Source organism: Eleginops maclovinus, chromosome 7 (genome assembly GCF_036324505.1).
Source record: "Eleginops maclovinus isolate JMC-PN-2008 ecotype Puerto Natales chromosome 7, JC_Emac_rtc_rv5, whole genome shotgun sequence".
NCBI classification, from domain to species: domain Eukaryota; kingdom Metazoa; phylum Chordata; class Actinopteri; order Perciformes; family Eleginopidae; genus Eleginops; species Eleginops maclovinus.
Window position 1 is genome coordinate 10,086,352 of NC_086355.1, and position 13,547 is coordinate 10,099,898.

A 13,547-nucleotide genomic window follows, 5' to 3' on the forward strand; every position below is an offset into this window, starting at 1 on the left:
AAACATACAGATCAAAAAGAGACATGCATGCAGACTCAGAAACACACACACACACACACACACACACACACACACACAAACATTTAAATTAGTGCATCTCTCACTGATCGGTATCTTTTTATTAAATTTGTATTAATTATATTTCTTTGGCTGAAACTTTGTATTTTTAACACAAATTCCATCTACCTCAGCGTTTTGTTTTGCTGCTCATCCGTGGGAATGCAGTCTTGATTTTGCCATTTCACTGCAATTAATGTGTGTGTTGGGTTTGTGCTTTTATTTGTGATTTGGTTGTCCTATTAACCACATTTTGCATATTTTGATCCACGTGTGCCACAAAGACCAATTGTGTAGAATTGTCAAAGAAAGAAAAGCGCTTGAACAGAAGATGGAGAACAAAAAGTGTGGGCAAAGACGCAAAATACCAGCTTCAGGTACCTCTCTCAGATTTACAGCTCTGCCTCATAAACACACACACACACACACACACACACACACACACACACACACACACACACACACACACACACACACACACACACACACACACACACACACACACATACACACAGTAATCACTTACTCTAAGACTCTTTCAGGTGTGCAGTCTTCTTGTGCCTTAATGACCTTCATGCTATTATTCAGGTTCAGCTAATCGTTGTTTCAGTATATCATGTTTCTTTCATTTAATAATAACACATGGATACATACATTAAATGCAATATATATAACAACATGTATTGTATTTTACTAGATTCTAATTTGCATTTACATACATTTTACACATGAAATACACTGCAGTAACGTTTGGGTTACGGTTGAGTAAGGGTTGTGTAACTAACTGTATGAGCCTGAATGTCCAGTTAAAGTGTTTTTGGGTAAGTGTAAAATGTAAAATGAACTCCTACTGCTCTTTTTATGCTTTTTTTTAGAGACTGTTGCATCATTCCTACACAAAGGAGCATTTACAGCCTATTTTTCTTTTTTTGTTCTTCTATCAGTCCACACAGCGACTCATTGATGTGGTGCGTCGTGGCCTGAGTAATGATTTTTCCATCTCTCCTAATTGTGCTTTATCCTGCGTAATATATTAATCTATGCTTCACAAAAAGACTAAATGTTCTTTTATACACCATTGCTTTTATATTTAATCAACCAATTATAAGAAGAGATTGTTCTTTCATGAATATATTTGCCGTCACAGAATTCAAAAGCTTCTCAATAGACGATAGATTTCTACATAGTTCTAGATTTAGCAGGTCAAAGACCTCTGGACTTACAAAACCAACGTGATGCAGCTGCTGTAACATCTTTAGTTTCAAACAGCATGATTTGATTTATTAGCTTTTGATGACCGGGATTCTTTATACATTTGGCCTTAGAGATATCCGTAGTAGATACAGAATAATGAGGATGCAGGACATTGCTTTGGGTGTTTTCCTGTATGAAAATGTATTGACAGTAAGTACAAAAGCCTGACACTCTTCTGTCTTCCTCAGTGTGACGTGCAGATACTTAATAGTTAGTAACATTTTACTGTGCATTATAGGACCAGGGATCTCGCTCCTCCCAGTTCTGTCAGACACACAACACATTACTGCGCCTCTCAGCTGATTGACCGCCGTCCTCTGTGCTTGTTTCCAGGTCCCTCTGTCTGCCAGTATGTCCCCCGTCCGCCTCCACTCGTCCAACCCCAACCTGTGTGCCGAGCTGGTGGACTTTCAAGCCCCTGTCTCCCGGCTGACGGACAGCGTAGAGTCTGCGAGTGACTACATTAAACTTCAGGAGGAATTCTGCACCATCGCCCAGAAAGGTAGGCAGCAGCTTTATCAGGCGAGAAATGTCCCAGTGGATTCCTTTTCATATGGAAATCTGAAAGCCTTAAAGTATAAAGAGTCAAATCCATACAGTAGCTTTGCCCATCGCTTCTTTTATAGAAATAATGCTGCTGCGACAACCACACAAGTTTTAAATTAAGTCCCAGGTCATCAACACGATGCGATACTGGGTTCATTAACTATAGCTGTGCTTATTGTAACAAAAGGCTGTTTAATTTATAAAGCAATATACTCAAAGACACTTCACAGATTAAGTTAAATAACCAACAAAGCTCTGAAACTACACTGAAGCTACAGTATGTGGCACAGGATATTTTTGTAATCAAACATTTATAACGGTTTGTGAATTCTCTGCAAAACGAAGTGCATGTACAATGTCATTCATGAAACGATTGTGAAAAAATATTCCTTTCATCCGTTCTCTGTGCAGTCCACTCGCTGCTGAAGTCGGCCTTCAACACGGTGGCCATCGAGAAGGAAAAGATCAAACAGATTCTGTCTGACCAGGAGCAGACGGACCAGTCGGCCCAGATCAACTCTCTCAGGAAGTCTCTGTCACAGGTAATGAGCCGCCTACTACCATTACTCATGATGCCTCTGTCCCTCTACTATTAATTAGGGGTAGTTAAACTGAGGTGTTTGTAAGAAATACGTTCCTAATGCTAAGTGTGATGCTGTTTTAACTCGTAATTACCCAGAGTGATCAGGACATCACTGGCTGATTACTGCAAGGATTTGAGCGATGTGTCTTGTGTTTGAACTCAAACCCACCGTGTAGTAGTCATGTTGTTAGACACGCTCACGATGACGGGCTGTCAGATGAAACACTCAAACTACACATCATTCCAAGCAGTCGCTGTAATCACGATTGAGAAAGATGATGTGTGGAGAGCAGAGCGCAGGCAAGTGAAAGTTCAATCATCTCCCGTATTAATTGGTGAGAGAGAAAATGTGCCGTGCGCTTCATTAACTCGGCTCCTCAGGGCTGTCTCTCTACCCCAGTGATTTAATCGGACTTCCTCTGCTAACAGTCAACATAATTTTTGCGAAATGTTTCTGCTGCTTTATCCCGCTTTGTTCCTAATTGGATGCCAGTGTCACAATGTTGTTTTAGGCTGAGCGTCAGGTCTCTAAGGCAAAGCTCTAAGGACGCTGATGATCAGGTTTCATGGTTGTTTCAGCTGCTGATGTCAACTCTTTAATTTCTTTTTGATGTTTTCATACACATTTACTTAAAGTGTGCATGTAAAATCACATGACTACTTGTTTATAAAAGGTCTGGTATTTGATGATGAACCCTCAGCTCTTCTGAGCTTTATAGCATGCTCATTTTCTTGGTTTTAAGTTTTGCAACCGTTTTGGTTTTGGTTTGCTCTCTCTGCTCTTATTAGTGCTAAGCTTTGTGGATGCAGTGGATGCTGTTTTCAGTGAAAAAAAACCTCTAATAAATCCACAGTACACCACCTGCTCAGCATCAAGAGAGCAGGCAGAAAAGGTTTTAAGCTTGCTGGTGAAACGTGGAGTAAAGCGTTTAGCAACTAATGAGCCAAGACTAAAAATAAAGGTAAATGCAAAGTGCATATTGCTTGGTTTTGGTCAGCAGTGGTCAGGTAGATTCAGAAAACAAAACTCTGATGAACCCACTGCACTCTACCGGAGCAAAACAACAGGCAATGGTAGCAGCTGGCTGATGAACAGAGTGAAGCATGGAGCCACTAAACAGCCAGTTCCCTTCAGGAATTGGTGGAGATAAGAACAGAGCTAACTGAATATTGGACCGAAATGTTGCTCCCTGTCTGACGGATGTGTAGATAAGCATCTCCTCTCCCTGACAATTGATGCTGTTTTGCACAAACAAGGATATTTTCAAATCTATCCTAAAACACATGCCCATATGCATGTGAGAAAGTGATCTATTGTTGTAATCATTCCTCCTGTCCAAATTGACTGTGAAGAGATACTCTCCAAAATATGGCAGACAATAAAAGCTTGAGTTAGTCAAAGAGTGGTATCTTCATCCAACCAAGAACACACTGTCCATGGAAGATACTCATTTGGCTCACCCATCTGAAGCCATATCAGCTGCAGGTAACCTGTGGCTTTTGACCCCCTGTTTTTACTGTGAAGTTCAATTAGTAAAGGGGTCACCACAGCCAGAATGGAGAGGAGGAATAGCAGCAACTCATCATGTGGGATTATTTTTTTCTTATAAGCAGGGAATGAAATTAGATTGTGCACCCTGCCACGTACAGGGTAAATATTCCTCTTTCTAATGTGTGGTAACACTAACTCAGTGTTCTATACCTTTTCACATGCATTTCAGAAACAAAAAGAAAACGTAATTTCAGACCCTGATTATAAACCTTTCAAATGATCTACATCCAGTGCATCAAACACTAAATCCCCCCCAAACCCCCTGCCCAACGAAAACAGATAAACAACAAAGCATTTGGAGAGTAAACCACACTTTTTATTGTTCAGGCCCTGTCCCAAAACGCAGAACTTCGAACCCGACTCAACCGCATCCACTCTGAGTCTGTCCTGACCGAACAAGTTGTCAGTGTGAACATCATCTCCACGCCTGATGAGGTAGGTCGCTGTGGTGTCGCTGTGGTGTCACTGGCGGAGCTCATTTCTGACTCTTACACTGATGAAGCAACACGGCTACAAAGGCTGACCCCGGTAGCTGTAGTGTTTGCATCATGCATGGGTCAGTTGCATTATTGATCCCCGTCTTAATAGATGGATGTTTTTTCCGGTTCACCCTGGCAGGTAAGCTTAAAGGATCATTATTTTATGCAGAGCCTGACATCAAGGTTAATGGAAAAAATGACTAATTAGAAACGGATGGGAGCTCGCCCTCTGGCAAGGATACACAAGCTGCAAAATGAACTCCGTATTGTCTTCTTCTGGTGTTTATCCAGGTCTGTTTCGGTTCTTAAACGTGTCAACATTATGTAGCAAGGAGCAGTGAACATCATGTGTGTTCGCAATGTGTGTTTCTCCTGCAGGCTGGAGAACAGATGGGGATCCCTCTGACTCAGCAGGCCTCTAATGAGAGTCGACTCTCCATGTCGGAGTCTGTCTCCGAATTCTTTGATGCCCAGGAAGTTCTTCTGTCAGCCAGCTCGTCGGAGAATGAGGTAAAACGGAGGACAGCTGCGTGTTAAAGGAAAAGACGTCAGTTTGGTCCGTGAGGACGGGGGGGGGGGTTGGAGAGGAAGGAAGGCGTTACACTAGCCCTGCTGCTGGGAAGATAAAACGTCACTGTGATGGCTGTGTGTGGAGCTGGAGTTAGTCAGCAAGTAATGAGAGCAGCATGAAAAGCAGAAAATAGCTCATAATAGAAACTCAAACAAATGGGAGGACTTCTTTTCCATTTGCCTCGGAGCCTTCATCCCTCAGTTGAGTCTCAGAATCATAACACTCCTCTTCGGTCCACTCCTTTTGATTTGTAGCTACTAGCTTTTTTCACCATCACTTGAAACTCAATGCTTTCTCCCCTTTCAACACCCATCTCCCAATAAACACCGTCTCTGAAGAGCCATTAAGCATTGTAGCTCCCCAGGCATGCATTGAGCCTTGTTGAAGGATTACTCAACAAGGAAATTCATCAATCCCCACTCCCCCTCCCCCATTCTCCATCCAGCAGCAGCACATTAGACCTGTGTTTCACTGTTAAACCATCCCCAGCAGCAGGCCCTTGATAGAGGATGCTTGAACAAGTTGCTTCAATATGTTCCACTTTGCCAGCGTCACTGGCCTCATTGTGTACACTGTATAAAATATGAAAATGCTGCAGTGTCTCATCTTATGATTACTGCAGCGGGACAGATAGCCGACGACTGCTGCATTTTGTTAGCCACTGGCAAGCCGCAGAAACTGTGTGTGTCTGTGTGTGTGAGGATACGGCCGTCTGCTGTAGTGATCAGAGTTGGTGTTGTACTCTGCTGCACTGACTCACTGCGCTTTGTACCTGTTCTGCTCGCAGGGCTCAGACGATGAGTCATATGTCAGCGATGTGAGCGATAACATTTCCGAGGACAACGCCAGCGTGACTGATAACGTCTCCAGACAAAGTAAGTCCAATTCTGCACCACGATGGGCCCTTCACATAGCATCCATGTGCTCCCTATTAGCACATATGAGCATCACTAACGGGCACTTCTGGCAAGATCATCTCTCAGCGTGGCCGAGGCAGTTGACTTTGCAGGGTTGCTCGGTGCCAAGGGCTCCTCTTTGAAAGCTATCTGAGTGAGAGGGATGGCTTCCCCTCCTCCATCTTTGTCACATAACACACAGTCAAATATATTCCCTCATGATTATGAAAAGACTTGTTAAAATATGTGTGGTAATATTATTTCAGGGTGATTTAAGGGCACGGTTGGGATTGTTTTAAGTGGACTTTTACGAGGAACTCATCCATAATCAGGGGATACAGCTGACAGTTGCGAAACCCTAGTTTTATTAAGCAGTAGTCCCAGCTCATAAGTAAAGCTGGACTGCTATGGCTTCAGTTAATTATATTATAGCCCCTTTAAGAAATCAGCATTTCAGTTTAGCTGTTCGCTATGTTTCTAATGTTTTCACCACTTTATCCTGCAGTCAGACAGCTCTTTCCGACGGGTAAATGAAGCCGTAATCGATGCTCTCTTTAAAGCCACTAGACTCCATTGACCATGAGCAGTAATTCTACCTGCTGGTCTACCCCCTGCAGTGTTTGTCAGTTTGTTGGTGCTGTTGTGTGAGTTTGGTCCGATAGGAATGGTTTGGATTCACCAAAGTCACACAACACTTACTCAAATAAAAACCTGTGTCCAATGTCACAGACTTTGAATGACAATAATAAACAACACATTGTGCACCCTGGAGCAGAAACTGTCATAGCTAATGATGTGCAATGAGTACATTTCTAACCAGGTGGTCTTTTTCTTCTCCTTCTTATTTTTCTTCTTCTTTCCAGTGGCCAATGGAGACTTTGCTGGCAGTGCCTTCCGTAACGGGCGGCGTAGCTGCCTGCCGGCGCCCTGCCCCGACACCAGCAACATCAACCTCTGGAACATCTTGAGAAACAACATCGGCAAAGACTTGTCCAAAGTGTCCATGCCGGTGGAGCTCAACGAGCCGCTCAACACCCTGCAGCGCATGTGTGAAGAGCTGGAGTACAGCGAGCTGCTGGACAAAGCTGCGGAGACCGAGGATCCCTTCGAACGCATGGTAACAGAGGACGTTCACGAGGAAAACATGATGAAACTCCTGTAGTATTTTTGTGTCTAGTCATACTTGTACTTGTTTATCTACTGTAAAAAGGACATTACCAGTCACAACCAATAGAAATAGTCCCAGTCAGAGGCGCGACTGCCGGTACGCTTCGATGCAGCTGTCGACCTTGGATCCTCTTATTTTTATCGGTCCTCTGTCCTTTTGATAGCAACCAATGCATGCTAATGTTGGGATTATTGCTGACAAAGCCTGTAAATATGAAGCAAGTAATCCCTTCCTGTTTATAATGGCTGTGTGCTTTTTGAAAGGTTCTCGTTGCTGCGTTTGCCGTCTCAGGCTACTCATCCACCTACTACAGAGCAGGAAGTAAGCCATTCAACCCGCTGCTCGGAGAGAGTTATGAATGTATTCGGGAAGACAAGGGCTTCTGCTTTTTCTCGGAACAGGTAAGTCTTTTTTGTTTGATAGAAGAAATGTTTTATGATATAAAGTACATTTAAAACTGAATTATTATCTTACATTTATCGCAAAATTGGTGTTTCCCTAACTTTTTGACTTATAAAACCTCTTTATCTGCCAGTTTTACTCAGATCATTATACAGTCCATGATTCTACCAAACACTGTTTTTTATTTTTTATTTTAACATATTAGAAAAGGTCCCAAACATGTTAATTATTAAGTAATAAAAAATAAAAAAAACAGTGAAGGAAATCTTGACATTTCTGAAACTGGCGATGGAAAGTTCTCAAAATGTTGGCTTAAAAAATTACACACTTTTTATCAGAACATTTTTGAGATCAACAGATATATTTATTATGTTATTTATTTATTTAATCAACTTTTTTTTAATGTGTCAACATGTGTGGAGACTAACAGAAATGTACATAATCTCAACAACAACAGCTGTCAGAGTTTTTATTTGATCTCGTCTCTCAGGTGAGCCACCACCCTCCCATCTCCGCCTGCCACTGTGAGTCCAAGAACTTCACCTTCTGGCAAGGTACGTACAGACCTAATTAGAGAGGGGTTTCCTCACGGGACCCCCCAGTCTCATTTAGAGTCTTTGATATCCAGCTTAACATTTAGTGATTATAGTTTATTATATTTTGAGAGGAAATGCAAGGATTTGAGTCAGTAATTCATATTTAAGATGTGGTGTTTTTCACTTTCTCCCTTTTCAGATGTGAGATGGAAAAACAAGTTCTGGGGAAAGTCTATGGAGGTTCTGCCGATCGGGACTGTGAATCTCATGATTCCCAGGTAACTTTGCATACCGACTTTACCTAAATCCACAGATGTCGTTTTTATCAAACCTTAAAGGGACAGTGCAGACTTTTTGAAATGAGCTTGTATTATCCATAGTCAGTTAACTACTGTAGCCGGAGGTCTGCACGCCGCCAGCTTTAAGAAACAGACAGTACCTACAAAGAAGCAAATCAATGTACTGAACGGGGAGAAGGGAAGTAGCTAAACATGTTTGAGCCACTAAAAAAATCAATTTTATTTTAATTGAAGTCTTTATTTAGACTGCTTTCACCGCTTTACGTCTCAGGGCAGCCCTTTTGAGTGCACACAGGTCTCAATACATGTTTCTCATCCCTACCATCCCACATGGCATGAACAACAATATTCTCATTAAGGAGTAGTATCTCACACATAAATCTAATACTTCATTCTCAGTCAGTGTTTGATCAACACTTAAATAGTAAATATCTATATTAATAGATATACATTCACTATCATAGGCTCACGTCATTCCTGCAGCACACCAAACAACCTGCTGATGTCATGTATTTGTGTTCAGGTTTGGAGATCACTATGAATGGAACAAAGTCACCACCTGCGTGCACAACATCCTCAGCGGTCGACGGTGGATCGAACACTACGGGGAGATCACCATCAGAAACACAAAGAGCAGCGCGTGCCTCTGCAAACTTACCTTTGTGAAGGTAAGACTCCTGCAGCTCTCCCTGTTAGGATGAGATTTAAATCTACTGCGTTGTAATAAAGCGAGCCACTGTTCGTCCTACAGGGAAACTACTGGAGTTCTAACGTGAATGAGGTGCAAGGGTTTGTGATGGATCAAGAAGGGAAAGTCATCCACAGGCTTTTTGGGAAATGGCATGAGGGTCTTTACTGCGGGGTCCCACCTTCTGCCAAATGCGTCTGGAGGCCAGGTAGGCGCTGGTTCACCGCACTCTACATTTTGTTCCTGACGCATTTCAGTGGACGGGATGCACCGAACAAAGTTACAAATGTTGATAAACTGAGAAGATTAGGATGTTTTTAACGTTGTTTCCTCTTCTCGTCAGGCTCCATGCCCACAGACTATGAGCTGTACTACGGCTTCACCAGGTTCGCCATCGAGCTGAACGAGCTTTGCCCCGAGCTGAAGGATGCCCTGCCCCGTACAGACGCCCGCTTCAGGCCCGATCAAAGGTACAGCTTCCAATATACTGTTGCCACAAAGTGCAAAATGTTGTACCACAAAGTCACGTGCTTTTGCTGCTCTTGCACAAACATCTGATTAACTGAAATGTCATGTTTGGTCACACAGGCATCTGGAGGAGGGGAACCTAGAGATGGCCTCTTCAGAGAAACAGCGCATTGAGGACATGCAGAGAGTCAGGAGGAAGTGGAATGAGGAGAACGCCATCAGAATGGAGCCACGCTTCTTCAAGTAAGAACAGAGAGCAGTAACCAGATGCATATTACTCTGTGTGCAGAAATATATGTATATATGCATTATTTTTTTTATGAAGCTATGTATAGAAATGACTCATTAAAAGAAATCTTAGCTTATTATGTCACAGGTAATCTCATAAAAGGCCAAAGAAATATCATCCGAAAGTCACAGTAAAGTATATAACACAAAGTAATAAAATATAATATTATAATATATCCTGAAAACATCATAATTCATATTAAAAGTAATATCAAATTCCTTATAAAAAATGCTACTTTTCTGTCTATTCTCTAATATTCTCTCATAATTTGTGATTTTAATTTTAGAGTTTTTTCCATGTATATTTTTATGTTTCCTCAAAAATGTTCCTTTAAATTTCCCTTTTTTTCCCTTTAAATGTAAGGCTTAAATCTCAGAAATTCATAGTTTTCCTTTAAAACATTACCCCTCTTCTCGTGGCTTTAATGGCCCTGATATTCTGTCGTAGCTTGACATGTGTCTCTCCTCCCTCTTTCAGGAAAGTGGTTGATTCCAATCACAGGGAGAGGTGGGTCTCCAACAACCTGTACTGGGAGCTGCGCAAAAACCCCGGCTTCATCAACATGGAGTCTACGGTGAACCTGTGGTAGCACACGGAGAAACATGCGTCCGTCACATCGTCATCGCATGACAGCCGTAACCTATGCACAATGAGGTGTTGAGAGAGACGTGTGCAAACGTCCGTGTACAGGGGGACGAACGGCCGCAGAGCTGAGGGACGTCCTGATGCCCGGAGACCCTGCAGAGGGCCTGCTGCCACACGGTCATCCATCCCTGGAAACATCCAGAAGAGTCACCTTCATTGTGCTTGTGGACGCTGGGTTGTCAGGGCAACAATCGTACCCCTCCCATGTAGATCTCTCCTCGACTCCTTTGACTTCTGAGTATGTCCTTGCCTTAAAAAGACACACGATTTAGCGCTTTATCGTCGAAGCCATTTGATTTCTGACAGCAGTTTGGGTTAGACTAATCTATGAAGTAGACCTTTTGATTACCTACGATACCTACGTGCATGTTTAGAGAGCCGCTTTCACTGGCATAAAGCCGCATTTACTATATCGATTATCGTAGAAAAAAGGTATTTTTATAAAATATCTTGGACTCAGATTTTAGTGAATAGTATCATGTGAATTGGCAGATTTGATTTTGTTTTGCCTTTTCTTTTTAATACTGTTGAATCTGTGTGATAGCAGTACTCTCTCTCGGGAAACAACTCATTCAAATTTACTCTGCAGCGGAGAAGTGTGGCGTCCGTAGATGGAGTATTTTCAAACAGCGGCTCTTCAAAGATGTAAATCCTATTCTGGTGTTTTGGACAAGTGACACAGGAGACCACGGATGTTTTCTTTTTTCAAACGGTCAACACACATCTGTCATGGACTCCGTGTAAATAGAGGGACCATCTCAACAGCCCCACTTGTCTAATTTTAAACGTTGCTACTTGAAACCGACTCTGGAGCACATGGTTACACAAATACACACATAACTCCCTCCATATATAGTAGGTGCACCCTATATTGACGTACTTACAAACCTCACACACTTTCCCCATTCAAAGCTCTCAGAAAAGATGGTGTAGTAGGTTGTAAAGACTGCGACGCCCTCAGAGACACTCGTGATTTTGAGCTTTATAAATAGACTGGACAGTGAAACATGAGGAAAACAGATGCATATTTCCAGCACGAGGCATGATTCTCATCTATGTCCAGCTACAAAAGTCACAGTTATTTTAAAATGTTCAAAAAACTAACAAATTATTCATTTTCTGAAAAATAAATATACAAATACCCATCACAGTTTACCAAAGCAATGCCTTTAATTTACATCCTTGCTCTGACTAACAACCAAAAAGATAAAATGATATGAAACAAAGAAAAAAAAAAAGTTACCAGCAGCTGTTTTGGTATTTTTCTTACTTCATCACTTCAATTATTAAATCCATCATTAAATAGGAATTCATTTTCTTTTGATAAATTACATAATTATGTTAGCACTCCCAGGACTTGTTCGGCCTGAAATATAGTCGACACACCAGAGCCCCCTGCAGGCCGTCCAATGAACATACAGTTTCAGTAGGTCAACAAAAAAAACATTAACTTAAATGTTTAATATTTTAAAGCCAAACAAGTTGTGTACGGTAACAATATTGAAGATTCTCAATGTGTGTGATTCCCCAGAGACTCTACTGCTATGGTTTCTGCCAAGCACCAGTTTGCATTTTGTGTATTTATTATTGCAAAGCTGCTTTAATGTTTGAACTAGTGTCCCCCTTTTGTGTTAAAGAGGAAGAAACTATCTCTCTCACACACAGACACACACAGACACACACACACACACACACACACACAAACACACACACACACACACACACACACACACACACACAGACACAGTAGTACGACGTTGTGTAGGAGCTATTTAAGTTGACTCCCCTCGCTTAGGGCGACGTCACAGCAGGATTATAAATATGAAGAATGAAAACTATGTGAAGCAAATCCATCCTGTGTGCACTGTTCATACGGTACTGTAGATCACAAACCAACACGGTAGAAAAACAAACATCTCTTTTCTTTTTTCTATGTGCTTTCAATTGTATCACAAACTCAATGCTACAATTTGTTGTCGTCGGTTTCACTTGCTGTGCCTTAATGCATTTAATAATGCCTCACACACACTACTGATAGGAAACCCCATGGCAAGAAGGTATGCCGTAACTCCACACATTCTCCAGGCTCATCGAATGAAAACATATACTGAGGATAGAGTTGAGGGGTAAGTGAGATGTCTAAAGTCTTTAAGAGAGATGGGGGGGGGGGGGGTGGACTGTAAAACGCTTGCAGAGGTAAAAGATGTTGTGCACTGCTCTGCTTCTCCAACATGTAACCAAACCAGGTTTGGTGATCACTGTAAATACAGCACATTCAGAAGATGGGTCACGACTGCAGAAGCTGATTTCTGTATCCTCCTACAGCTTTCTTTTTTAATAACAAGACTGAATCCCAGCAGTTGTGAGTGGATGTAGGAGAAAAGCTTTGCATAGTGTTTGGCATCATAGTCAGACGGTAGTCCAAAAAAAAAAAAATCATGATAACCTCTTCATCACGATTCTACCTGCATGTCTAGACAACTTAGCCTGCCAATGAATGTTGCAGATGCCTTATTCAAAAAGATGTTTTTAGTTTCCCGATTTGACTCATTGTTTGTTTTTAGATTTGGACTGACATTTATCACGAAGCACTGTCGGCTCAGTTTCTTTCAAATCGATTTCCTGATGAGTACCCTCAAAAGTGCAATTTTAACGAAGTACATATCTTTCCATGAACACTGTACACTGCTGCTACATAGTGCTTGTTCTAATAAAACTGTAAAACTCAGAAGATGACCAGTGTGGTTTATCATAGATCCTCATGGAAGTCCATTCATTAAATGTTAGCTTGTGCAGCTGGGCAGCGACCAACATTATAAGGGTTAATCATTACATATCGTTGTCAAACACACTTTCCAGCGATTTGTCGTAAAAGGGCAAACTAAGCAGCTGTTATCAATGAATGTAACGCCACCTTTGAATGTTGGGATTATTTTTTATTGACGTCTAATACATCACAAATGTGAACCAATGTGTGCTAAACTGGTCAATATTTATATAGAAAACAGCAAGACTTGTCTTTAAAATAAACCAGATTTAAAGGTCCATTATACTTTTTTTCAACTATATATTATAGGTCTCAGATATATATAAAACATGTCTCGAAATACCAAA

The 13,547-nt window shown here is 41.6% G+C and overlaps 1 protein-coding gene across 8 annotated transcripts in view; it reads left to right on the forward strand.

Annotated features, from left to right (window-relative positions):
- Nucleotides 1-13,164, forward strand: part of osbpl6 (oxysterol binding protein-like 6) — a 33,368-nt gene extending 20,204 nt beyond the window's left edge. For 4 of the 8 annotated variants that reach the window (XM_063886966.1, XM_063886968.1, XM_063886970.1 and 1 more), the window contains exons 9-23: nucleotides 342-434; nucleotides 1,645-1,813; nucleotides 2,269-2,399; nucleotides 4,320-4,427; nucleotides 4,850-4,981; nucleotides 5,830-5,917; nucleotides 6,802-7,055; nucleotides 7,370-7,507; nucleotides 7,999-8,062; nucleotides 8,244-8,322; nucleotides 8,867-9,011; nucleotides 9,095-9,239; nucleotides 9,375-9,501; nucleotides 9,620-9,742; nucleotides 10,266-13,164. In XM_063886966.1, the coding sequence (XP_063743036.1) occupies nucleotides 342-434; nucleotides 1,645-1,813; nucleotides 2,269-2,399; nucleotides 4,320-4,427; nucleotides 4,850-4,981; nucleotides 5,830-5,917; nucleotides 6,802-7,055; nucleotides 7,370-7,507; nucleotides 7,999-8,062; nucleotides 8,244-8,322; nucleotides 8,867-9,011; nucleotides 9,095-9,239; nucleotides 9,375-9,501; nucleotides 9,620-9,742; nucleotides 10,266-10,377 (1,908 nt within the window). In that variant the 3' untranslated portion in view covers nucleotides 10,378-13,164. The remainder of the gene's footprint in view (nucleotides 1-341; nucleotides 435-1,644; nucleotides 1,814-2,268; nucleotides 2,400-4,319; nucleotides 4,428-4,849; nucleotides 4,982-5,829; nucleotides 5,918-6,801; nucleotides 7,056-7,369; nucleotides 7,508-7,998; nucleotides 8,063-8,243; nucleotides 8,323-8,866; nucleotides 9,012-9,094; nucleotides 9,240-9,374; nucleotides 9,502-9,619; nucleotides 9,743-10,265) is intronic. The other 4 variants (XM_063886973.1, XM_063886974.1, XM_063886971.1 and 1 more) reach the window with 2 other exon arrangements.
- The last annotated feature ends 383 nt before the right edge of the window (nucleotides 13,165-13,547 follow it).